Source organism: Ursus americanus, chromosome 9, assembly GCF_024610735.1.
Source record: "Ursus americanus isolate L20-20 chromosome 9, mUrsAme1.1.p, whole genome shotgun sequence".
Taxonomy (NCBI): domain Eukaryota; kingdom Metazoa; phylum Chordata; class Mammalia; order Carnivora; family Ursidae; genus Ursus; species Ursus americanus.
In genome coordinates, this window is record NC_142135.1 from 36055050 (window position 1) to 36080426 (window position 25377).

Below are 25377 nucleotides of genomic sequence, written 5' to 3' on the forward strand. Positions count from 1 at the left end.
AATAAGCAAACCTGAATAGGTTAATCCAACTACCAATTTATATATAGCAAATACAGAGGACGGGGGAATAGACAATCCAAACTGTGACAGGGGCGACTGGGTGGCTCAGTCAATTAAGGGTCTGACTCTTGGTTTCCTCTCAGGTCATGATCTCAGGGTCGTGAGATGGAACCCTGCATAGGGCTCTGCGCTCAGTGGGGAGTCTGCTTGGGATTCTCTCTCTTCCTCTCTCTCTGCCCCTCTCCTGGCTCACGTGCGCCCTCTCTCTCAACTAAGTAAATAAATAAATACAATCTTTAAAAAAAAATTTAAACTGTGGTAAACTCTACAAGATAAATGATCTGGCTTCTTCAATATATAAATTACAGGGATGAAAAATGATAGAGGGGAAAATCTGTGATTAAAAGAAACTAGAAAGACATATCAACCAATAGTCATGCATAGAACATATATGGTTTCTGGTTAAAAAAAAAAAAAACCAACCCAAGAAATACACATGCACACAAATACCCACGCATCCACACACACTTTTCCCCTCCCCCCTCTTCACATACATTATGATATGGATAAGATAACTGGAAATTTGAACACTAACTACATATTTGGTAACACTGAAGAATGACTATCTTTAGGTTTGATAATAGTATTGTGGTCATGTTTTTAAAAGTTCTTATGTTGTAGAGATACATAATACTGAAATATTATAGATGATATAATACAATGCATGGAATTTGCTTCAAAATAATACAGAAGGTGAGGAAGTGGATAGGGGTATGTGAGAAACAATACTGCCCACAGATGACAATTACTTAAGCAGGAGGTTCTGTATACTGATATTCAGTATACTTTTGTATATATTTGAAAATTTCCATGATATAAAAGTTAAAAAAAACAGAGATGAGAATGCACATGGCATATGAAAAAGTCACACTGGAAGATGATGTCAAGCCATTTTGCCTCCAAACCATCAAATCCCTTTTGTCCCTCTTGAACTTCAATAGGTGATCTTGCTTCTAGCTTCGTGGGGAAAGTTAAAGCCATCACATTTCCAACAGCTTCTTGCTACCAAACTAAAAAACTACCTGCATATGCCCCTTTCCTTCCCTTCTTTAATTTATGTAAAACAGAGACTCTATTGCTTCTCTAATTTGAAACTGGTTCTTTCAAATATGTACTGGATTCTTCTTCCCTCTTTCTTACGCACCTATGTTGATCTTTTCTCTTTTTTAGTTTACCTAGTTCTTCTCTTAACTGGATTCCTCTTGTGAATATTTAAATATGAGAAAACTCAAGTCTCTTTCATCACTAAAACAAAATCCCCAAACCATGATCCCTGATGCTCCTTCGTATACTACCCTTTATTATTGTTCTTCACAAACTTCTTGAAGGAGTTATTTATATTCTCTGCTTCTACTATTTCTTTTTTCCCTCCCATTTACCTCAATGCATTCCAGACTATTTTCTATCCAGGTTAACTTGATGGGGGAAAACACTTGCAGTCACAATGCCTATAACTCTACTAGATATTTTCAATTTCTCATCTTTCTGTGTCTCAAAGCACTACTGATTTGGCTTCTTTGACATTCTACTTTTCAAATTCTCCTCTTAGCCCACGGTTTCCTCCTGGCCAGTAAAATCCTGATTGGACTTCCTCAAGATGCAGTCTTAGGTTCTTTTCTCTACTTCCTCTCTATTCTTTCCTTGAGTAATCTCTCATTCAGGCCCATGGCTTGAATTAGAATCTATATCCCAAAGACTCTAAAACATTCAATCCTTTATCACCGGTCTTGGTCTCATGACTCCAGATCTGTATGAATAACTGCCACAAACTCAACAACTCAAGACAAAACTCATGATCTCTCCATACCCTCACACATGAAAACAAAATAAAACCAAAAACAATGTGGTTCTCTTCAAGTATTTTCATCTCAGTAATCAGGATTACCACTTGTCTCAGCTAGGGCTGCCATAACGAAACACCAGAGCCTGGTGGCTTAAACAACAGAAATTTACTTTCCCACAGTTCTAGCGGCTGGAATGCTGAGATCAGGGTGCTAGCATTATTGGTTACTGGTGAAGGCTCTCCTTCTAGCTTGCAGATGGCCACATTCTCAATGTGTCCTCACATGGCAGAGGGGGAGAGACAGCAAACTCTCTGTTGTCTCTTCTTGTATGTGTACTATCCCATCATGAGGGAGCCCCCACCCTCATGACCTCATCTAAACCTAATTAACTCCCAAAGGCCCCATGTCCAAATACCATCATAGTGAATATTAGAGTTTCAACGTATGAACTTTGTGGGGACAAAGCACCATCCACCCAGTTAGACCAGTCAGAGACCCAGAAGCCATGTTTGTATTTTCTCCCTTACCCACTATCTCCCTACTCCATTACCATGGTCTATAGATTTTGGCCTCCCAATATCTACCAATTCTTTTACTTCTTCCTATTTCTTATCACCATTCCCTGATCCAACTTCTAATTATCTCTCACCAGTACTACTGCAATATTATCCTAATTGCTCCTTTTTTTTTTTTAAAAAGATTTTATTTATTCATTCAACAGAGACAGCCAGCGAGAGAGGGAACACAAGCAGGGGGAGTGGGAGAGGAAGAAGTAGGCTCCCAGAGGAGGAGCCTGATGTGCGGCTCGATCCCAGAACGCCAGGATCATGCCCTGAGCTGAAGGCAGACGCTTAAGGACTGAGCCACCCAGGCGCCCCTAACGGCTCCCTTCCATCTACTCTAGCCCTTCTTAGTGTTCTCCACCCTGCAACCAGAGTTATCTTTTCAAAATGCAGACATAACCATATGAACACACACACCTCCTCCCTCCCTTACTGCATACATGTCCTGCTGACAGCTCTTCAATGGTTCCTCACCACTCTTAAGATAAAAGCCCTAAAATCCTTGATTATGGCCAGCAAGGCCTGGACTCTGCCTCTCTTTATAGCCTCACCTCATAGCACTGGTCTCCTCACTCTTCCCTGTTTTCATTTCCTGTAATCGGACACGATACCTCTCTCCATACTATCTTTTGCACATATTCTCCCAGAAATCCACTCTCCCCTCAGTCCTTGGTCAACTCCCTTGTGTCCTGTGCAACTCAGCTGCAGGGTCAGTTACTGTAAGAAGCTTCCCTGAATCTCCACTCTTATGAATCCACAGAACTTCATGACACGTATATTAGTTTATCATTATATATTACTTTGTGTGACTCTCTGGCCAACAAATTCTGTCTTTTCTACCAGATTATGTGCATTTCTTGAGAGACGGGACTGCTTAGAACAACACCTGGCATACTGCAATTGCTCACACTATCTGGTGTGAAAATAAATGAAGAGCTCCATTAGGGATTACAGCCATCATTTTAGAACTTGAAGGAATCTTAAAATAGCTCTCTTATGTTACAGAAGAAAATACTGAGGCTCACAGAAGTTAAATAATCTTACTCAGGATCACCTGCTTAGTGACAACTAAGCCAGATGACATCAGATTAGAGAGAGCCTTGAGGGCTGAGGAGAACTTTGACCAGATGGAACTGAGGGAGCTGGGAGGTCGACATCATAGGAGTTTGGCAGGGGAGGCTCATTTAGCAAGGGCAAAGGGGACAACAGGATTAGTGAGTAAAAGGAGAATCTGGAGGGAAGGCTGCTGGTAAACAGACTGAGGAAGTAATCCCGGCATAAACCTAAACAAGGGAGGTAGCTGACATGACATGGGGGGAGGGACATTTCAAAGGAAAAATGAAGAGGGCTTGGAATTCAAAAGAAAAAAGGATGAATCAAAAGTGATAGTAAAATTGTGAGAAAACATGACTGGAATAATGTTGCTATCTCTAGCACATGTAAAGAAATTTGAAGACTATACTAAGGGCAGGAATGAATAAGGAGAGGAGAGAAAAATGGTTTAATTTAATGTAAACATATTGAATTTTAAATAACTAAACGTATCTAATAGGCAGATGGAGAAATAGTCCTGGAGTTGGATAAGTCAAACCCAGAGCTAGGCATCTGGGAGTTGTTAGCATAAAAGAGACAGCTGAGGTTACTGTACAGAGAGATGGACAGAAGGCCGTACACTGTGTCCCTGGAAAGGCACAGGTCGGAGAGGTAGGGGAAGACGACTTGCATGCAAGCACAAAGTTGCAAGGTTACAGTTAGGAGAAGCCAAATAATGTTCTCTTTTTCTTCCACCTTAGTCTGCTGCACTTTCTAGGGAAAGATACCCCCCAATTACCCTCATTCTCGTCAGTAGAAGAAATAATCATTCCAGGATTGGACCACATAAAGAAATAAAGAATCTAAATAATTGCCAAACCAGTGACATTCCCTGCAGGAGACCTGGTGCTGCCTCTTCCCATCTGGCCACACCCACAACCAGTTTCTGTGACTTTTTGGGTCCCATTACTTAGCCAAGCATACTCCCCTGGAGGCACTACTGTCAGCCCGACTTTTTTTTTCTATTGATTTATTGCTTTGCATACAGCCCAACTTTCAAAGATTTAAAGTCTCTTCACTCAACAGTGTTGGTAAGAAATTAATGTGGCTTACTGGTTCTACAGTAAAATTTGGTATTAAAATCACGTTGTTATAGGAATAAGAGAAAAAAGATTATTAAAAAATTAATTAAAAGTCATCCACTTTCCTCATTTCTTCCAAAGGTACGAGTTAGAGTTGAAAAAGTAAAGTTGAAATAATGAAAGGCTTTCCTGGGTTTTAAAATTCTTGGTCCACTCCCTATTTGGCACCCTGACATCAAGTTTACCATTTCATTTTGATAAAATCATGGGGAAAATAAACTATGATAACGTAATGCCGATGCTGCAAACTGAAACCCATAAAACTGGGGAAGTGTAAGAGTCAAAGTTCTTATAGTTTTATTAACTAGTTTATATTTCTTAAATGTAGAAGATAACCTGCTAGTATGGCTGTAAAATTAAATTAAGATAGAGACAGAACTCAAGGGGATGGGCCTTGGCTCCATTTCTGGAAAGAGAAACGAGGCAAAGGGTTAACTATTAGGGCAGCATTAAGAGAAATTAATTACAATGAGCTCCTTAAGATGCTTACTTTCACACTGAAATCTTCTTGTGTTTAAATATTCTGTTACTTAGTCTTCATTTTCCACTCCAGAAAATGTCAGGAGGTTATTTGTGTCATCTTTTTTAGGTATCTTAATTCCTCTGAACAAGTACTTTCATGATATATCTGAAGTAATCCTCACTGAGTAATAAAAGAATATAAAAGCAGAATTCACCAAGAAAAATGAAAACATTTCAAAAATACGCATCTGGAGGTAAACAGCTTTAAATCTCTACTGTCTATTTACATAAACCTATTTGAATGGTGTACTACTGTCTCTGAGAAGTTTTCTAAAGGAATATTTTACATTATTCAATAAGTATATATTTAAAAAATAAGTATATATTTTTTATTCAAATGAAAGAAGTTTATGGGAATAGGATTATCCTAAGATGTTTAGAAATTTTTTGTAAGTAAAAATTAGAATCACTGCAACCTATAAAACAGTAAGTTGATCCATAAAATGTAAGAAAACAGTGTTCAAAATAGGATCACAACCCATTAAAAGTCTAATTTTTACAACAAAAATCAAATAAAACCAGAGCTGAAACCAATCCAAAGCCAGAATGAAATTAAAAAGACATGGAAACTATATAGGCAAATTAATGAGCAGGTTAAACAGGGAGAGACTAAAGAAATGATTTTATTAAGAGAAAAAGATTCCAGCTGTTATGTGTTTCATCTAGAGACACCAGGTATACTGTATACTAAAATAAATGTGAAATTGTAGTCATAACTGTGTTTGATACAACCATTTTACTTAAATTATATGAAGACTGCAGTATGCTAATTAATTTACAACAAAACATAAATGATGTGGTAATGTTCTCCCAATTTGGCACCAATTTTTCTTTGTTGTCATTTAAATGTCATTTCATTAAATGTCATTACAGTGACAGTGTTCAAAAATATGTCTGCAAAGGAACAATGAAAAAAAATACCAGGGAGCGCAAATGTTTTTACAAATGACCCTGAGTTAATTAGAAAAATATGCACCCTTCCCAGTTCTTCTTCTCACGTGTCAGCTCTCATTAAATTAAAAAAAAATTTTTTTCTCATTTCAAAGTTAAGGAATCCTATGGCTAACAAAACTTTTACACTGGGATCAAGTGGGCACATTCCTAAGTTTCTGTATGATGTCATACCAGGCAGTTCACAGCTGAATTTGAATTTGCAAGAACTATGAATGATTTTTCAATAGAAGAAGTATCTGATCTAATGCTAATTTTTTCTCTGTAGGCTAACTGTGCTGGGAACAGGTGGCCCTGCTTTCAATTACGGAGGGCTAGCATGCCAGTGTGAGGCCTGGATTAGTTCACCTTCTCACGGGGAATTCTCCTCGGTTGGGAATGGATTTATTATGGCTTCACACATGGAATAGAGCTCATGTCAGCTGAGGGCAGTGACACATCATATGATTCAAATTAACCTGCTGTGGACTGTTCCGCAGGGCTTAGATTGTGTATTAAAATGACGACATTTTAAAAACAGCTTGAAAGAAACCAGGATTGCTGAACTGCAATGGTTCCAATTTGTTCCAACTAATCTATCACCTGCTGGAGATATTATTCTAGCGGGTTTCTGGTAGCTGCTGCTTTCCAGGTTTCTCCAAGCCACTGACCTTGCTAATGGGTACAACTGTTGCCTCTGAAGGAAGGAGATGGGGGTGAGAGAGCTTTGAAGGGCTTTTTGATGTAGAAGTTGGGACCTACCATTTGCTCTAAGGTACTATTAAGTGAACAGAGGAAATAAGGGAATACTCAAGAACTCTGAATTATTTTTCCAAAAACAAGTGCTAAAGAGCAGCATTTGTATCCCATTGTTTAGATGTATAATCCCTGCAAAAAAAATCCGTAAGGCTGAATTCAAAAGCTGTTTTCACCTTAAGAAGAAAACTTAAGTTTAGGTAGTTATAATCAGTATTTCCTGTATTCTCCAGGGTCATAACTTTTATTGCTCCTGAAATGTTAATTCAGGAGCAAGAAAAGAATAAGTGAAAATGCACCATTTTAGAGCTATAGCATAAAACTCTGGGAATGATACTTAAATAGGATGTGTACCTAGATTAAAAAACTAATGGTAGCAAAAGATTCTTAATGACAACACCACATACAAATCAAAAGACTTTTTTATTTTTTTTAAAGGGAGGGAATGACATTGGGGAATATTATAAAGCTGAAGCCTGTTCCCATAGTCTCAGCATAAATAATATTCCTCTTGGTATACTATTTTCTAAAATCTGGAAAAAAGATAATTTTCTTGAGTTGTCAAAAATCTATAAAATAATACATTCCTATGGTAAGAAGTACTTTATGTGTCCTCTATGTCTATTGATCTCTAAATTAATATAGAGTTGCAACTTGGCTGTGTAGTAAGAGAATATGATTAGTCTATGGACTAACATCTACTTATATACTTTACATGACAAATTATTTACAGTAAGGAAATTTTTGTCTAGGATAGTAAATTCTGGAGCAGTTCAAAGATGTTAGGTTAGTATGTAGTGGAATCCCACACAACTGATATACCATTCAAACCTATCTTCCCTCAAATAATTTATGAAAGAAAACTACTTTTGGTTAAAATGTTTTAGACTTTGAAGAACTTAAACCATTAATTAGACACTATATTTGATTTTTCATAATAAAATTACCATTTAAAAAACCACTCATCATTCCTTCTATTCATTCCCCACTCCTATGTCCCAAAATATCTGCAGTTTGGTCCTCAATAGCTGTGTGTGTATTTGTATTCATTCATTCATTCATTTATATATGAATCATATAAAAGCTTGTTACAAAACTGTAGTCCCCAGCACCAATCCCACTTTACCTGGGAGCTTGTTAGAAATGTAGAATTTTATTCCCACCTTCGAGAACTATTAAACCATTTGCATTTTAACAAGCTCACCAGAGATGCTTCAAATGCACACTCAAGTGTGAGAAGTGCTACTATTAAATAACGCTTTCAATCCATTTGTTTAAAAGTTTGAATCTCCAGATAGATTATCACTCTTATTGAATAAACATAAAATAAAGAATGGCATATATTTAATTTCCAACTTAAAGAAGTGTAAGAAACATAAAAGTACAACTATTTTAAAAAAAATCACATTTCTATTAGTCACATTAAATGCTAGAATTATAAACATAATTTTTCATTCATTCATTGACATTTCTCCTGAAATTTAATTTCTTTGGTTGCCATGAAAATATGGTACACAGCTATGGACTTGCAGATCCCATTCTCTAACAACTCAATCAAATAGAAATTAGAAGTGAACTTTCTAGCCAAAGTGAGTGAAAGACTATGCATAAAAGCAAAAAAATCTGAAACTAAAAAAGCGAAGAGGGAAACCAAGTTTCTCATTTCTCCATGAACTAACCATATAGTCTTACCCAATTTCACCCATTCTAACATGTTCAGTCTTTCACATGTGAACAACTCTGAAGTCAGGAAGTGCCCTGAAACGGATATAAGAAAGCACTGTATCATAGTTTAAATAGCAGATATTTTTTCTTTTTTCTTGGTACATAAAATGTTTTTTCCTATAATTGATGATGGCTTGGATTCAATGAAATATGGTATTTCACACTCACTAGCCAAGTACTAGGACTCACATTACTCTCAATATATCCATTACCTCACCCCAAAGGTTTCTTCCAACTTTAATGACTCTCTTAGCCTTCATCATCAGCTTCTTGCTTTCCTTTGAGTCTTTCAAACCATGTCTAGTACTTACAATGATTAGAAATAGTTCTTCATACTGCTACACCTTTTAAATCCCAGTACTGGGAAGAACAGGGCCCCAGTGAAAGGGCCAGTGTAGGTGGCTTTAGGCTCTCTTTACTCCAGACATGATGACAAGCGGCCTTCTTCAATCTGTGGCTATGGATCATAACTGCATTGGTATGCCATGACACACACTGAACTGGGCCCACGCAGGGTTATTTTTCACTCATCAAAATTCATGCCTTGCAGTGTATTGCTAGAGATCTCAAGACAGTTTAACACCACTGTTTTAAATTCTTAATGAAGAAACTAATATTCTTTTGATGACTAATATGTTTTGAAGCATTGTAAGTATAAAATAAAGCAAATCAAAATGTAGCAATTTTTATTAAATAGTTAAGATCTCACTGAAGTGAGGGAAGAATAATAAAAAGAGGAAGGGAACATGACATGAAGGAAGAAGAAATAGAGTAGGAAAAAGAAAGGAGGAGGAGAAGGAGAGGAAAAAATTTATGCTAAAATTAGCGTAGTACAGAAGTGATCTAGGTCTTTGGAGTCATAAAGATCCGCGTTTGAATGGCTCCACTGCCATTCCTTCACTTTTCTAAGTCTTAACTTCCTAATTCATAAAACAGGGATAACTATGGTGCCTCTTCCTTGGGTCTATGTGAGTATGTAATGCACTTAGTACCTGGGACTAAGCACTCAATACATTTTGATAACCATACCGATCTAAAACTGAGTATTAATGTCTCAAGCACTTTGTTAAGTATTTGAAATAAGTATACTTATCTAATCAAATATATCTATGTATACTATCTTACGTATATATATCATGTATCTCATCCACCCATCTATTTTATTCTTTCTGTTTACACTAGGAAACAGAGGCATAGGAGATTACATCAACTGCCTAAGGTCACTCAATTAGCAGAAAAGGTAGAAATAAAGTCTTGGGTCTTTGGCTTACAGTCAATTATTCTTTAATTGATAACTATTTTTTTGTCAGACCAAAGGTAATTTTTTTCTAAAGATTTTATTTATTTATTTGAGAGAGAGCATGAGTTGGGGGAGAGCCGAAGGGAGAGGGAGAAGCAGACTCCCTGCTGAGCAGGGAACCTGACGTGGGGCTCGATCCCAGGACCCCGAGATCATGACCTGAGCCGAAGGCAGATGCTTAACCAACTGCGTCACCCAGGCACCCCAGACCAAAGGTAATTTTTAACGCATATTAATATTTGCCTTTTAATCTCTAGAATGGGCGGCCTGAGAAGAATACACTTCTGCAAAACAAATGAACTATTCATTTTTGCAAGGAATGTCACAATTACTAACAGACCCCAAGTATATGTTAATATACTCACAAGAAAAAAATGTATACACATTTGAATTATGACTTTCTTACCTGGTCCATTAAGAAAGTCTTTAATTTGTAGCGTTACCAGTGAGGGTGGAATGCCACTTTTGCTGTCTATTTCTCCAGGCACTGTCTGCAGCCAAACTGTGCAGTAATCAAGGGCTTCAGGCAGGGTCTTCCCCGGATCTGAAGTGACAAAATTGAAATTAAAAATGTCAATCACATCACAAATATCTTATTTTGGTGTAAGAGCTTTAGCTGACAAATAAGAAGAAAAAATGGTTAAATTCACTCCTGGAACCTCCACTGATTCATCTGTTTGTACACATCCTTGTCAAACAAGTACTCATATGGACAGAGAGAAGTATTCTCTCTCATGATGAAACCATGTTTTCCAGACCAGGCCAAAAAGGAAAAGACATTTCAAATCTTAACTCATATTATCTTTGAAAGAAGGTAAAGTTTCTGTACTCTGAGCTGCCGTTAATGGTTATATAGTTGGATTTCTTTTCTTTCTTCTTCTTCTTTTTTTTTTTTAAAACAGGATGTTGGAAACAAATTAAAGAAAAAAAGGGCAAGCTTTTCAGCTTAAAAAAAAAAAGGCAAATATATGTTCAAAGATGCAGTGGATTAGTACTACTTAGGGTCTATTTGATCTGTTTCAGAGTTTTACTGACATTACAATCACTTTTTACTGCTAGGCTTTTGAAGTTAACTTCAGTAGCTTTCCCATAACCTTCTTTAATGATAAAAATTGGTCAATCTTTTATTAGTCCCAATTATGACTAAATCTTGACTTTCGTCTGTTTTGACTTTTTCTGTTATTGTATATTTTTTACTTTTGTCTGGTTTATATAGTATATTCTTTAAAAAGTATTTTTTAGCTATTGGTGAATGCAAACTGAATTTGCTTTTTACTGCTTGGCAATCCAGTTTTTATTGAAATAGCTCTTTAAATAAAAACGACTGCTGTATCTTGGCATACAATGGAGTAGGCTTTCTAAAAAAACTTCTAAATATTCACAGTTTTTCTTTAGTTTCAAGATAGTTTTATTCTTTGTGTTTTAATAGCCTCTGAATGTCAATTTTATAGGGATGTTCTTGCCATAGAGTCCATCTATTCCATTTTCAGTCGATTTGAAATGTGTTATTAAAGTGTTATTTATTTTAAGTTTTATTGATTGGATTGCTTTCAAAAAAAGCATTTACATACAGTGTATTATATTCACATATGGTTATATAGTATTACTGTCATATGTGAACTGGGCATATAAATTCTGCCTTGGAATTTGTATTTCTTGACCTTATCATGTGATTCTTATGAAATTTGGCACATATGAACCTTTATGTGATTTCAAAGAAAATACTGAAAGCAATTGATCGTGACGTTAGATCTATGTGGTAAAGATCAAACACCAAGCCAGTGCATTCTTCTCTTTTTATATGATCAGTGAATTTAAAGCAGTGAGAATATGCATAGTAGATCCATTACGTAGTAACACTATACTATTCTCTCTTTCAAATATAATGGTCAACTGTCATGAAATCATAGCAAAAGTCTATTGCTGGTAGGATCTATAGTCAATTTGTAGGAGCTATGTAACTTGACAGGACGTGAGTGTCTACTTCTAGAGTCCCACCTGTGTAGCCATCAAGAAGCAGTTATTATCAAGTAAATGGTACTGTGTTAGACCTGTATGAGGAGGCTTAATTCTTCATTTTGAAGAGAATACAATCTAGAGAGAGAACAATGACCTAACAGAGAAAACTGACATAAGTGATGTAACTAAATAAATAATGGACAGAGAGGAATTAAACTGATGTAGAAATATCAACATGATGTGTAAAAGACTGGCAAATAAAACAGGATACACAAAACAAGTTATAGGAATCACATATTCAAACTTATGTGACCGAAAAGGGACATCATTAATCTATAAAGAGTTCACATAGTCAGTATAGATATTAATAGAGAAAAATGGGTAGAAGAAAGAATAGGCGATTATTAAATGAAGAAATTAATAAAGCAAATAACAGATGAAGAAAATAAATGGCATACAAACATTTTAAAATATAAACATTACGAGATACTAAATTTTAGTAATAATCAAAGAAAAAATTTTAAATAAGTAGAATTTTTCACCTATCAGATAGGCCAAGACTAAAAAACTGGTAACATCTGTGTAACTCACACGCACGCGTGCTCACATGCACACACATATGTGCGTGCGCACACACACTATAGCATTGCTAATCATAGCAAACAGTAGAAAACAACCCAGACGTCTGCTCATCAGCGGACTGATGCTTAAACAACAGTAATCCATATAACTGTTCAGGAGAATCGAGAAGATCTATAGGTACTGACACTTAAGTAAGAGCCTTTTTATATTGTTAATAGTAAAAAACAGAGTGGGTTAAGCATCTTTTCATATACTGGCCATTTGATTCCTCTTCTACAATATTTACATACTCTTTTTTTTATTAGTTAATGAACGTTAATGTTTGTTTGTCATATGTAGCAAACATTTCCTCTTGGTATGGTAGTTGTCCTTAAATTCTGATGCTTTTTGCAAGCATACTTTTTAATAGATGTGAATAAAAATCTATTAACTTTTATTTAATGGATTTATCCCTAGGTGATTACATATTTTCCTACAGTTTCTTGAGCACTTTTAACATTTTGTTTTTACCTGTAGCTGTTTAATCCTTCTGGAGAGCACTGCTTTATGAAGAATAGGAAAAAATGCTCAGCCTGACAATCAACCATATACAAGTTAAAACAAGAAGTTTTTTTATTCATCAGGTTAGCATAAATTAAGAAGATTGATAATATCTTGTATGGGGGAGAAAGAGAAATGGATCTTCCCATGTATGGTCAATAAGAGTGTAGATATAGTATTTCTGCATGAGTAGGGGAGCGGGTTGAAAATGAGCGTCTACCAAAATTCTAACTATCCATGCTCTTGTGATCACAAAGTCCACACAAAGGACTCTACCTTAAAGAAATAAACCTACCTACCTACATACATATGTACATACTGGAGGATGATCATATTTAGGATGATCCTAAGCAGATAATGACATATGGACCTATAGTCACAGCTGAAGAAAAATAGGATGACACACCAAGCATCTAAAAAAAACCAAAAACTGAAGGGGAGAGAAAAAAGTACTTCAAAGGATATTTTGATGTTCAATCTTCATCAAGGTATAGACGGGGGGAGCACAAAATTCTGAAAATGTGGATGAAGATTTTCTAAGTAGGGGAGATAGGTTTTGTGCAGGTTGCTTCTCTTTTCGTAGAAGTTAGAGGGCCTGGCCATCTGGCACCCAGCCTTGGAGTCTGCACTGGGCCAGTTACAGGGGGATATGACTTAATGGAGATGGTATAAACAAACTGGCAATAGTAGGAAGCAGGATGGGAATTAGGAATTTAAAAAAAATGTAAAAGTCTAGGAAATCTATCTAAAGAAGTCAAACTTTCAATGACTGTTTTCCCCCCAAATTACTGGTATAATGATATTGTTGGTTTAATATGGCTACACAACTGATTTGAAAGTACAGCTGTATTTATAGAGTTGACAGAACAGAATAACTGAAATGAGGAGCATCCAGGAAAATACAGGCTGCACAGCTGATGAATACTGAATGTATGACAGGACAGTGGCTACTCTCCCAGTTTTAGCTAAACTCTCTACTTTGGATATGCCTCTAGTCACAGTGGTTAGATGAAGTGGCAATAGTAGCAGAAAGGTCTGTCAGAATCCCACAGAAATAGCTCAAGTCTGCAAGTCACGAGTTAGTCCCTTATGCTCTAATGGCTAGATGATGAGGGGCATGACTTTTAGACTTCCTGTAATGTCTTCGATTTAACTTCTCCTTAATTCCATCATCAAGTCTAGAAAATGGGATTCATATTACACATTCCTCAGGGTCGATGTAGCTGGGAAAGTACCAGATAAACTAAGATTAAAGGAGCCTGTGAATATAATATAAATAGAATGACAAATAGGGATGACTACTTCATACTGGAAGCTCCTTCAGACTTTGATAGTTTTCTTCTCTGTACTTAGCAAACACCTATTTATTTGAGCACAGGAAGCTCTCAGAAGGAGTAAGCTCCTGCTTCTGTAGATGAGAACATTTATGCTGTTGTCTCGAAGCCTGAGAAACAGGAGACAGTGGTATCTTATTAGGAGTCGCAGAGTGGGGGAAATGAGTCAGAACAAATGACAAATTGCACAAAGCCATAAATCTTGTTCAAAGTCAGTGAGAATTCACTTCAATAAGACAATGGTATTGACAAAGTTATACTATTTGTTCTCCTTCTGGGCTGACCTGGCCTCCAAAAGAAAATACTTCATCATATCATGTCACAAAGAACACCCAAAGAGAAGATTCAGGAAGTTTCCAGTCCGTTCACAGATGGATCAAGATATTATTGGCTTTCACATAGACCTGTTTCAGATTGTATTCTTTGTGTCTGTAGATTACTTTGCTCTTCTTCACAAACCTTCATGTCACTTAACTGCTTGGGAGGTCCTCCTCGAATCTGATAAAAGTGGTCTTTGTACTGCTGTTCATTATTAGTTTTTAACCCTTAGCAAATATTCACAGAGTTAAGTATGTTTTTGCCTAACATCTGAATTACATAAAATATAACATGATTCAGTGTGACCAACTCTTATTTTCTTTGCAATCCTACTTAACAAAAAGTTTGTTTCCAAGCTCATATAGAACAGCTAAATGCTACAGATTTTCTAAGCTTTATTCTACTACTTTATTCTACTTTGATTTATTCTACTATGTGGCAGGAATTTTTTTTTTCATAATTAAGCTGAAATTTTACTAAGGTCCTAATGAGAAGACGTTGCCCCACAGATGTCAGTGATAATTTCCCCATTTTAAAGATTCACATAACAGTGAATGAAGTCCAACTACTTTTACACCAGATACTTCTAAGTGTTAGCCATTGCAGAGACAATGTTTTCATTTCTTTTGCCATGTGAATAATGAACTTTGAATTTTAAAAATCCCGATGTCATAATAATTTATTTGAAAGCTAAGTATCTCTTATTTTCTTCCTCACTCTCCCCCTCTTCCCTAACAGGTACTTTTATCAACTTCAGGTTTACAAAACAGTTGATAATCTGTGCCTCTTTCTGCTTTCCTTTGGCCACTTTTGTGCTCAAGAACATCTCCTTAAGTAGGTTGATTAAGGAAGGCAGAAAGTAGTTAGCCTAATCGTGATTTCCCCTAGCAGTTCCAAGCAAAGATTTTGTTGTGCAAGATGCAATTAACTATAGTCACAATAATGCTTTTGCCCCTTTGATTCAATTTTCTCATGATACCTTTGTCATTTACATTTTTGTGAAAAATGAGTGCTAATGCAAATACGGAACGATGTCAAGGATACAAAATTTTCCTTTGGTGGAAAGCTCTTGTAAACTTGTGTTTCTGGAAAAAATGTTATTAATTGAAATTTGGGGGATGAGTGCTGAGAAATAAACTTTTGATTAATTGGGTTTTCGTGTACCTTATTTTAACCATGTTTTCTCCAGTAAGTAAATAGTTTGTCATCTTACTCTCAGTATTAGCTTCTTGCTGTATTAATCTGATCCTGTTGCTGCTTGCAATCCTGGGTAAGAAAATCCTGCTCAATACTATCAACAACTTTTGAAATTACATCATGCTTTAATTTCTAATCCTATTGATGCTAATGTTAACATCCCTAAATCATTATGATTAAAATTAATGTGTTCCCTAAACTACTACTGCAGATTCAAATTTCAGTAACTTTTTGCTCTGATGTCATATTGCACTGAGTTTTCTCACAGTAGTGCATGATTAAAATATAACAAATTCCTCAAGAAGCGTAAAATGCTTGTATGACGTAGACTGCAGATAGCCTCAAGATTTACTTCTGTCTTCATTTTATCAGTTCCACAAAGTCCAGGAGGATCTACAGATTTTTTTTTTTTTTTAAGAAAGACTAGATTTTATTCACTTTTTTGCAAAGTCTTCAGTGACCTGTTATGGTGGCAAGCATGCTGCAGTCTGCCCTAGTTAATGAGCCCAGGCCAAAGTCGCATCTATGGCTGCTCAGGGAGACTGGTTCTCTTTGGCCTGAGGTAACATGGGGTTGTTATGTTTATGAAATAACATTTAAGTGACTTTTGATGAACTCTTGAGGGACAACTGGCAGGTGAAAGGACACTGTCACATGGAAGAGGTTTATGAAATAGACTGCCATTGACCTAGGACTTACTGAACACAGACCGCCCTACTTTCATGGAGCTTTTTCATATTTTGTTCCATAGAAGAGTTTACATCAGTTTATAACACAGGAGAAAATTCAGGATAATGAAAAGAACATGAACTTTGGAGGCAGACAGATCTGGGTTTAAGTCCTGACTCCTTAAAGTGGGTAAATTTAATTTTAACTTCACGGAGTCCCAGTTTCTTAGTTTCCAAAATGGGGATAATACACTAGATTGTGGGTTGTTGAGAATATTATATCAGATAATATGTGTAACATGGTTTGTGTGGGACATGTCATGGTAAAAGTTCAACGAACAGTCGCTATTTTGTTTCTAAAACACAACCTTTAAAGAAAATAGGAGTACACGTATGCGGTGTCTTTCAAGAGTCTACTCCTCCCAGTTTTTGTTTTTGCTTTGTAATTTTGAAAAATCTTTTTTATCACTGACCTGAAATAAGAGGAATATAATAGTTAAAAAATAAAACACTCTGTTTATTAGTGGAAATTATACCCACTTTCGATCTTAAAAAAGAGAGTAAGCTTATTTATATTTAATCCTAAAATAATAACTACTTAGGTTTAAAATAACTGGTCAGTGTATTTTACTTCTCTCTTAAATATTCCTGGCCGAGGAGAAATTATTGACCTAACAATTTCCCTGCACTTTGGTTCTGGTAATTATCAAAATTATATTCTTACCTTTTCCATCTAGAAATATTTGGCCTGTGTATGAATCAAGGAAGTAAATCATCTGCAAGCCAAAATAGACTCCTTTCCATTTTTTAAACTGGGAGTTCGAGACTCCTTTTAGTAAGGTATTTGGGTATAACAACTTTTATACAAAGAAAAGATTGGAATGACACTTTAAAATCATTTTCAGTGTTCAATAAACATGGTAAGTGCATCAGAATTTCAATTTCACATAGCTTTCTTTTGTTAAAAAAGATCAAGCAGAGTTCACAGCTAGAAAGAGTAGAAAGAGAGGAAATACCTAAAAAAGAATCAGGGTAGTAGGTGAGGGCTTAGAGAGATCCCTTACTCTCCTGTCCTCTCTCCCAGTTCACTGACGAGTTGTTCCTAGACGGTCTTTTAGCTTAATCCTTTTGTGCCCAGCCAAGAATACACGAAGGTGTTTCGTAATAGGACTTGAACAAAATTTGAAGAAAAGCATCTTTGGATCTATTTACCTCTACCTATGAAATTGATATTGTTAAAGCTCCAAAGAGGCCTCTTTCAGAAGCCACTGGTGTGCTTGGTTTGGCTGTACTCAATGGCTGGAAGTGTCTACTCCCTGCAGCGAGAGGTCATCATCAGAACAGTGACCTTTTGACCACCATCTATACAAAAAGGCAAAGCTACATACAGGCCTACTGGGTTTCTCATATTTTCTATATTTCTTTCATGTTCCTTAGTTTAAATGGCTATCTTTTTCTCTTCCTTTTTCTAATGTAGCAACAGAAGCAAATGTAGTCCATAAAACCCTCAAAAGCCTGAAAATTAAATTGTGAAGGAACCCAGATCCTTAAAACACAGTAACAATTCAATGTCAGAGCAGCAAAATCAATCAAGAAACCAATTCTAAATTGCTGTAGATGCAGGGTAAGTGCCACCATCTTCTCGTTGGTACCCAGGCATTTGGGCTGTGCTCTGTACCTTGTATCTCATAAGATGTGATAGGGAGCAGAAGAGGAAGTTTCCTAGTTTGAAATCCCAAGCCTGGAGCCCAGGTGAAGAGGAAGAGGAAGGATTAAAGTGGCTACTGGGATATGTGATCGTCAGTGCCCATTGGCTCTTACTTTTAGAACCAAGTCTTCCATATCTTGCTAAAGGAAGTACATTATTTATATGTGATGATGCTAACCAGCAGATAATATGTGAAATATCATTTCAATGAATTCCTTTCGATTTATTTTCTATACTGCTCTGTGGTATTCTTGACCTCTTTCCTATTTGGTTTCATATTAAATTCTAATGTGGGTTTCAGATGTTTTATAGGTCAACATTTGATTAAAATGCAGTGCAAGTAAAACCAGGGTGTTGTACAGTAAAAAAAAAAAAAAGTAGTCATTAATATATAGATATACACACACACAAGGAAGATCAACTTAATCTAATTTTAAGCCTCTTGTCCTGCTCTGAGCAAAGTCTGAGTTCTGTAACATGCAAAGTTAATTCAGTGGCTTTAAATAACTCCTCCCACTTCTCATTCATTTTAAGTAAATACTGATGATTGAGATGGATGCCAAAAGGGCCAGGATACTAGTCTTTCTCATGTTCGAAAAGGAAGGTCCATTAAGCTCTTCCTTCAACTGCTAATAACTGCAGAAGTCCCCACTTACAGTTGAACAATATTTCATAGTTCCAAGGCATTTCATAAATATCTCATCTGGAGCTAAGATTAAAGCATGAAACTACAAAGACCAGATATTATTATACCCATTTTAGAGATAAGGAAACTAAGGCACCAAGAAATTTAGTTATTTGCATCAAAGAATCTTGGTATTAGAGCAAAGACTAAAAGTCAAAATTTCTGATTTCCATTCCAATATCCTTCCCCATATGTTAACTCCCCCTGCTGGCTGGGTCACCTTTTATTTAACAGTCTCCCCACAACTCTCCCTGAGTGATACACTAGAGTTCCTCTCACTTATGAGATCTACTTACTTGTTGATTTCTGTCAAAGTAATAATTTCATTTCACATTACTGGCTAGCAAGAAATGTTCCCAGCAGCTAAATTTTCAGATAAATGTTCAAGTTGTGATCATTATGACATTAAAGTCACAGGTTAATTCTAAGCCTTTCCAGAGACATTAGCAAAACCTTTAATTCTAAAGAGACATGTAATTCAATCCTTCTCTTAAAGTCACAATAACTAAATGAAATCAAGATATGATTTATGAGGTGTAAGAAGGCAGTTTATGATTTTCCAACTGTTGGTTTACTCAGATGTCTCTGGCACATTTTCTGCAGACCTATTCATGAAAGGGTAAAGAAGCCAATTACTGTAACTGAAAATTTCCAAACTACACAATAGCCATAAATTGCATAAAATGATGTGACTTTTTTTGGCTAATTACAACCACTATTTTAAACTCAACTTAAAGATGTTAACAATGATGATAAAAGCAACAACGACAATATTAACATTCCTGGAGCCCTGTGCTACACACTTAGCTAAGAGCTACATATACAGCACTTAATTCTCACATCAGTTCTAGGAGGTTGCTACCAGTGTTCTCCCCATATTCTAGATAAGGAGCAGAGGATGAGAGAGATGGAATAGGTTGTTTGAGGTTACATGGCTGTTAAGAAGCAGGGCTAGGATTAGAACTCAGGACTGACTGACTCCAAATCTTGAGCTCTTATTGAACTCTACTCCATGTCTGCCTCTTAATTAGATCTGAAGTCATATATGTAATATTTATAAGACTTTAAAATGTGGAAAGTATCCCATACTGTAGATATCATGGGGTGGATATTTCTGTCATACGCAGAAATGTGTGATTATCTGACCTTTCAATATAAATTCTAATCAAGTTTGATTTCTGTATTTTAGTCTAGCTAATGTTTGAAAACATACAGTGAGGTAAGAAAGCTGCAGGATGGTTGAAACAACTGTCTTCAAATTGGTTAGTTCCTGTCACACGATGAGTAATAAGCTACTGGACTAACTGACTATGTGCTGAGGAAGTCTGGGGGTTGGTTAAATTCTCTCAGAATGGTTCAACTCCTTCACAATTGACCAGATGGCACAGTCATTTCTTCAAAAACAAACAAAAAGCCCCAAACAAACAAGAAGAAAAATGACTTTTTAAGTCTGCCCTGGGCTGCATAGTCAAGATATGAGGCAATTTCAAATCTGGACTCCATTACCTTAAACAAAATAAATACCAAATTTTAAATATTTATAAACACAACTAATACGATTATGTTAAAAACAACTACATACATCTTTATTTAAATGAGAACTGCCAATATTACAGCTGCTGCATATAAAGGTGCTGGCAGAAGATCTCATTTCTGTTAGAGATTGCTCTAGGTAAGGACATGGGAAAGTCCACTGCCACGTTATTTTAATATTTTAAAAAGAAACTTGTTGACTCACGGATGTATTATCTACCTGGACTAGAAGGAAGATCATGCATGGTTATTAATATTAATAGCCATAAAAGAAATTCAAGTTGATAATTAAGGCTTTAGATAACTGGCATTTTAAAAATAAATAAACCACCACATATACACTTACAGGTAGAGCTGGCATAATTTAAGATCACTAAATTATGAGGATTGGGGATTATACTTTATTAATCTTTCAAAATTATAAGCAAATGTCAACACTTCTGTTTCACTTCAGGTTTCTAAAAAAAAAAAAGATGTAGGTATAGGTACAAATATAGATTCCATTTATCATCTATTCTGGGTAGCCTCTCATAGAATTTAGGTTTCTCAATAGGTATGTGCATAAATGGTGTATATAATATACACACACGTATGTATCAGTCACATGTGCTGAGAAGGCAGACTGACATGAGGGACAATAAATTTCACAGCATTTCTAACTACTAACTTGATTTTATAATATATGAAAGGATATCCCTCAGGACCACAGAGAAAGAACAAAATTACCACCCTCTGAGTATCTGAACATGTTCTTTGCTTAATGGTGACATGGGCAGAATCAAGTTAATGCTGACAACTCCCTGGGAGCAGTTTATTTATTACAATATATTAACCGATCTGTGCTCATAGATGTAAAGATATTAAAGTATCACCTTTGGAGGAAATCCTGTATTAAGTTTCTCAGAAAACCATGTCTCGGCTAATAGACTACAAAACAGTTTTATTATTTTAAAATCGCAGGACTTCTGGTGCCAGCCAAAACTGTCATAAGCTCACTGCAACTTAACTCTCATGCTGCTTACAATCAAAAACTTGAAAGAAAATACAAAAAACAAAGGTCTGAGGACTCGAAAAAGTAAACAAGAACAATGTAGACTGGGGGGGGGGGTCAAACTTGCAGATGTGAGCCCTACAGTGCTGGGTTTCCCATTTAATTTGTTTTCCCTCTTTGAGAGGGAGCCTTAGGTTGCGGTGCACAGTGATGGCAAGAACAGCCAAAAGTCCTTATGTCTGGGAAATAAGGTCCCTGTGGTTTCAAGGGCATAGGAAAACCTGCTTGAAATGAGTGGAAATACTGAAGTTCTCAGAAGAGAAATAGAAACTACAGAAAAGAACCAAATAAAAATTTTAGAACTGGAATATTCAATAGAAATTATTTAATATGAAGAACAGAGAAGAAGAAAGAAAACAGAAAAAGGGAAAAAAAAGAATGGAGTTTCAGGGATCTGTGGAATAATTATAAAAAGTTTTATGTTGGTGTCCCCCCAAAAGAGGAGAAAGATTGGTGCAGAAAAATATTTAAAGAAATAATAGCTAAGATGTTCCTGAATTTAGTTTTAAAAAGCATACATTTATAGAGTTAAGGAGCTCAGAGAACCTGAAACAGGATACATTCAAAGAAATCAAGCCCAGACACATTATAATCAATCTATAGAAAACCAAATATAAAGAAAAAAAATCTTGAAAGTAGCAAGAGGAAATTAACACATTACATATATGGAAACAATGATTGTGATTACCATGGATTTCTCATCAGAAACCACAAAGGAAAGAAGACAGTGGGACAATATCTCTAAAGACTCCAATAAAAAGACTACTAGAAGTAATAAAGGACGTCAGTAAAGTTGCAGGATAAAATTAATATATAAAAATATGTGTGTGTTGTTTCTATACACTAATAATGAAAGTAGCAGAAAGAGAAATCAAGGAAACAAACCCATTTACAATAGCATCAAAAAGAATAAAGTACCTAGGAACAAATTTAACCAAAGATGTAAAAGACCTGTACACTGCAAGCTATTAGACACTGATGAAAGAAATTAATGATGGTGCAAATAAATGGAAAGATATTTCATGTACATAGACTGGAAGAATTAATATTATTAAAATGTCCATACCACCAAAGCAATCTACAAATTCAATGCAATCCCTATCAAAATTCCAATGACATCTTTCACACAACTAGAACAAATAATCCTAAAATTTGTATGGAACCACAAAAGACCATAAATAGCCAAAGCAATCCTGAGAGAGAAGAATAAACCCAGAGGTATCAGTCTCCCTGTTTTCAAACTATACTACAAAACTACAGTAATCAAAACAGTAGGGCACTGGCATAAAAACAGACAAACAGATCAACGGGATAAAATAGAAAGCCCAGAAATAAACCTACGCACATATGTTCAACTTATGTACAACAAAGGAGGCAAGAATATGGGGAAAGGATGGTCTCTCCAGTAAATGGTACTGGAAAAACTAGAGCTACATGCAAAAAGAATAAAACTAGACTACTATCTTACACTATATATATAAAAATCAACTAAAAATGGATTAAAGACTTAAATGTACATCCTCAAACATAAAATTCCTAGAAGAAAACATAAGAGAGCAAATTCCTTGATATCAGCCTTAGTGATGTCTTTTTAGATCTGACTCCAGAAACAAATGAAACAAAAGTAAAAATAAACAAAGGACTATATCAAACTAGAAAGCTTTTGCACTGACAAACTGAAAAGACAATCTACTGAGTGGGAGAAGACATTTGTAAATGATATATCCACTAAGGGGTTAATATCTAAAATATATAAAAACTTCTATAATTTAACAAAAAAGTAAACACTCTGATTAAGATATGGGCAGAGGATCTGAAGAGACATTTTTCCTAAGAAGACATATAGATGGCCACAGGCATATGGAAAGGTGCTCAACATCACTAATCATCAGGGAAATGCAAATCAAAACCACAATGAGATATTACCTCTCACCTGTGGGAATGGTTATTCCCACAAAAACAAGAAATAACAAGTGTTGGTTAGGATGTTGTATACTGTTAGTGGGAATGTAAATTGGTGCAGCCACTATGGAAAACAGCATGAAGGTTCCTCAAAAAGTCAGAGCTACCATGTGCATACACCACACACACACTCTGAAATACTACTCAGCCATTAAAATGAATGAAATCTTGCTACTTATGACAACATGGATGGACCTTGAAGGTACTATGCTAAGCGAAATAAGTCAAAGAGAGAAAAACAAATACCATATAATTTCACTTAATATGTGGGATCTAAACAAAACAAAACAAAATTCAGACTCATAGATACAGAAAACAGATTGGCAGCTGCCAGAGGGGAGACCCTCATGGGTGAAGGAAATTAAGAAGTACAAACCTCCAGTTATAAAAGAATTCATGGGGATAAAATATACAGCATGGGGAATATAGTCAACAACATTGTACTAACTTTATAAGGTGACAGATGTTAACTAGACTTACCATGGTGACCATTTCATAATGTATACAAATGTTGAATCACTAGGTTGTATACTTGAAACTAATATAATACTGTACTATATCTCAATAAATTAAAAAAGAGTATAAATACTGCAAAAAGATATAATATGTTACTTCTTTCATTTTTAACTTATCAACTTTTTCCAGACCTTTCTTAGAAAGTTAGCTTCATGAGTCCAGACTCAGGAGTCCAACAAATCTTGTTTTGAATTTTAGGTCTGTTTATTTTTAGGTCTGTAATCTTGGACAAGTTATTTAACTTCCACAAACTTCAGTTTCCTTTTTTCTAAGATGGGATTATAACATTTCCCACAGAGTTGTTAAAAGGATTAAATGAGATAATGCATTTGAAGAAGTTAGTACAATGTCTGGCACAGAATGAATACTCGGTAAGTGCTACTTGCTTCTTCAATTTTTTTCGCCATTGTATTTTAACTAGTTACTTTCTGATACATGTCTCCAAATCATGAAATTCATTTTTAAGAAATGTGATAATTTATATTGAGAACTCTTTTTGGATAATGTAAATGTCCAAGTAAGACACATTTTGTGTAAAGAAAGGCATCCACAAGAATATTATGCAAAGGATGCTCCTGGAAGGTATGTAAGTCTTCTTCCTCCTACATGGGAACTCCTGTAGGTAATTGGCTCATAATCTTCACTCTAAGCTTCATCTACTGAAATTGGGTTCCACGTTTTTTAAAACTTTAAAAAAAATATATATATATATTTAAAAGATTTTATTTTTAAGTAATCTCTATATCCAACATGGGGCTTGAACTCCCAACCCTGAGATCAAGAGTCGCATGCTCCACCGACTGAACCAGCCAGGTGCCCACGGGACTTTTTTTTTTTTAAACAAAAAGTGCTTTATAATTTCAGCCTAAGAACTAATTATAATTCCAATGCACATCTTTGATATGAGCCCTGATAATTTCGCTGAACTTAGTATCTCCTAGTAGAGGCCACTGAAGTATCCCACCTATAAGCGACTACAGCTGAAAGAATTTAAGGAGGGCCCTGGAATTCAGATTTATTTTCCCATTCCTGCACCTCGTTTTGGCCAATGCTAAGCAGACCCCCAAACAGGTATCAGGTATACACGCATGCGTTCTTGAATCATATAAAACATCAACCTCAGCACCATTCCCATCTTCACTGCCCCTGGAGTACGTACTGGATTGCAGGCACTCAGTAAATGAGAACACGTTTAAGGAAGGGAGGCAGTGCTTGCTGGTAAATGTTTAACAACTGGCTCTCTAGAGTAGGAGAGCTGACTGACAGCATTTGCCAATATATGTGGCAGAAATATTCTCACCATGGCCGATTTAAACTACCAGTGGTTTAACAACTGTCTTTCAAAGTTCCTAAAAATTTAATAATGAGCCCTTGCAAGCCAGTTTGAGCTAGTTCCAGCACACCAATGGAGAGAAGGTGAGCAGGCCGTCTAGGACATAACCCTGCTCTTCCTTAGCAACTGGCTAGTTTTCCTTTTCTAAAGTAGAGGACTTGTACTACACTTCCGCAA

General features: G+C 35.8%; 1 protein-coding gene across 7 annotated transcripts in view; it reads right to left on the reverse strand.

Annotated features, from left to right (window-relative positions):
- VPS13B (vacuolar protein sorting 13 homolog B) overlaps nucleotides 1–25377 on the reverse strand; it is a 760370-nt gene that overhangs the window by 173849 nt on the left and 561144 nt on the right. For all 7 annotated transcript variants that reach the window (XM_087864704.1, XM_087864702.1, XM_087864703.1 and 4 more), the window contains one exon: nucleotides 10221–10358. In XM_087864704.1, the coding sequence (XP_087720830.1) occupies nucleotides 10221–10358 (138 nt within the window). The remainder of the gene's footprint in view (nucleotides 1–10220; nucleotides 10359–25377) is intronic.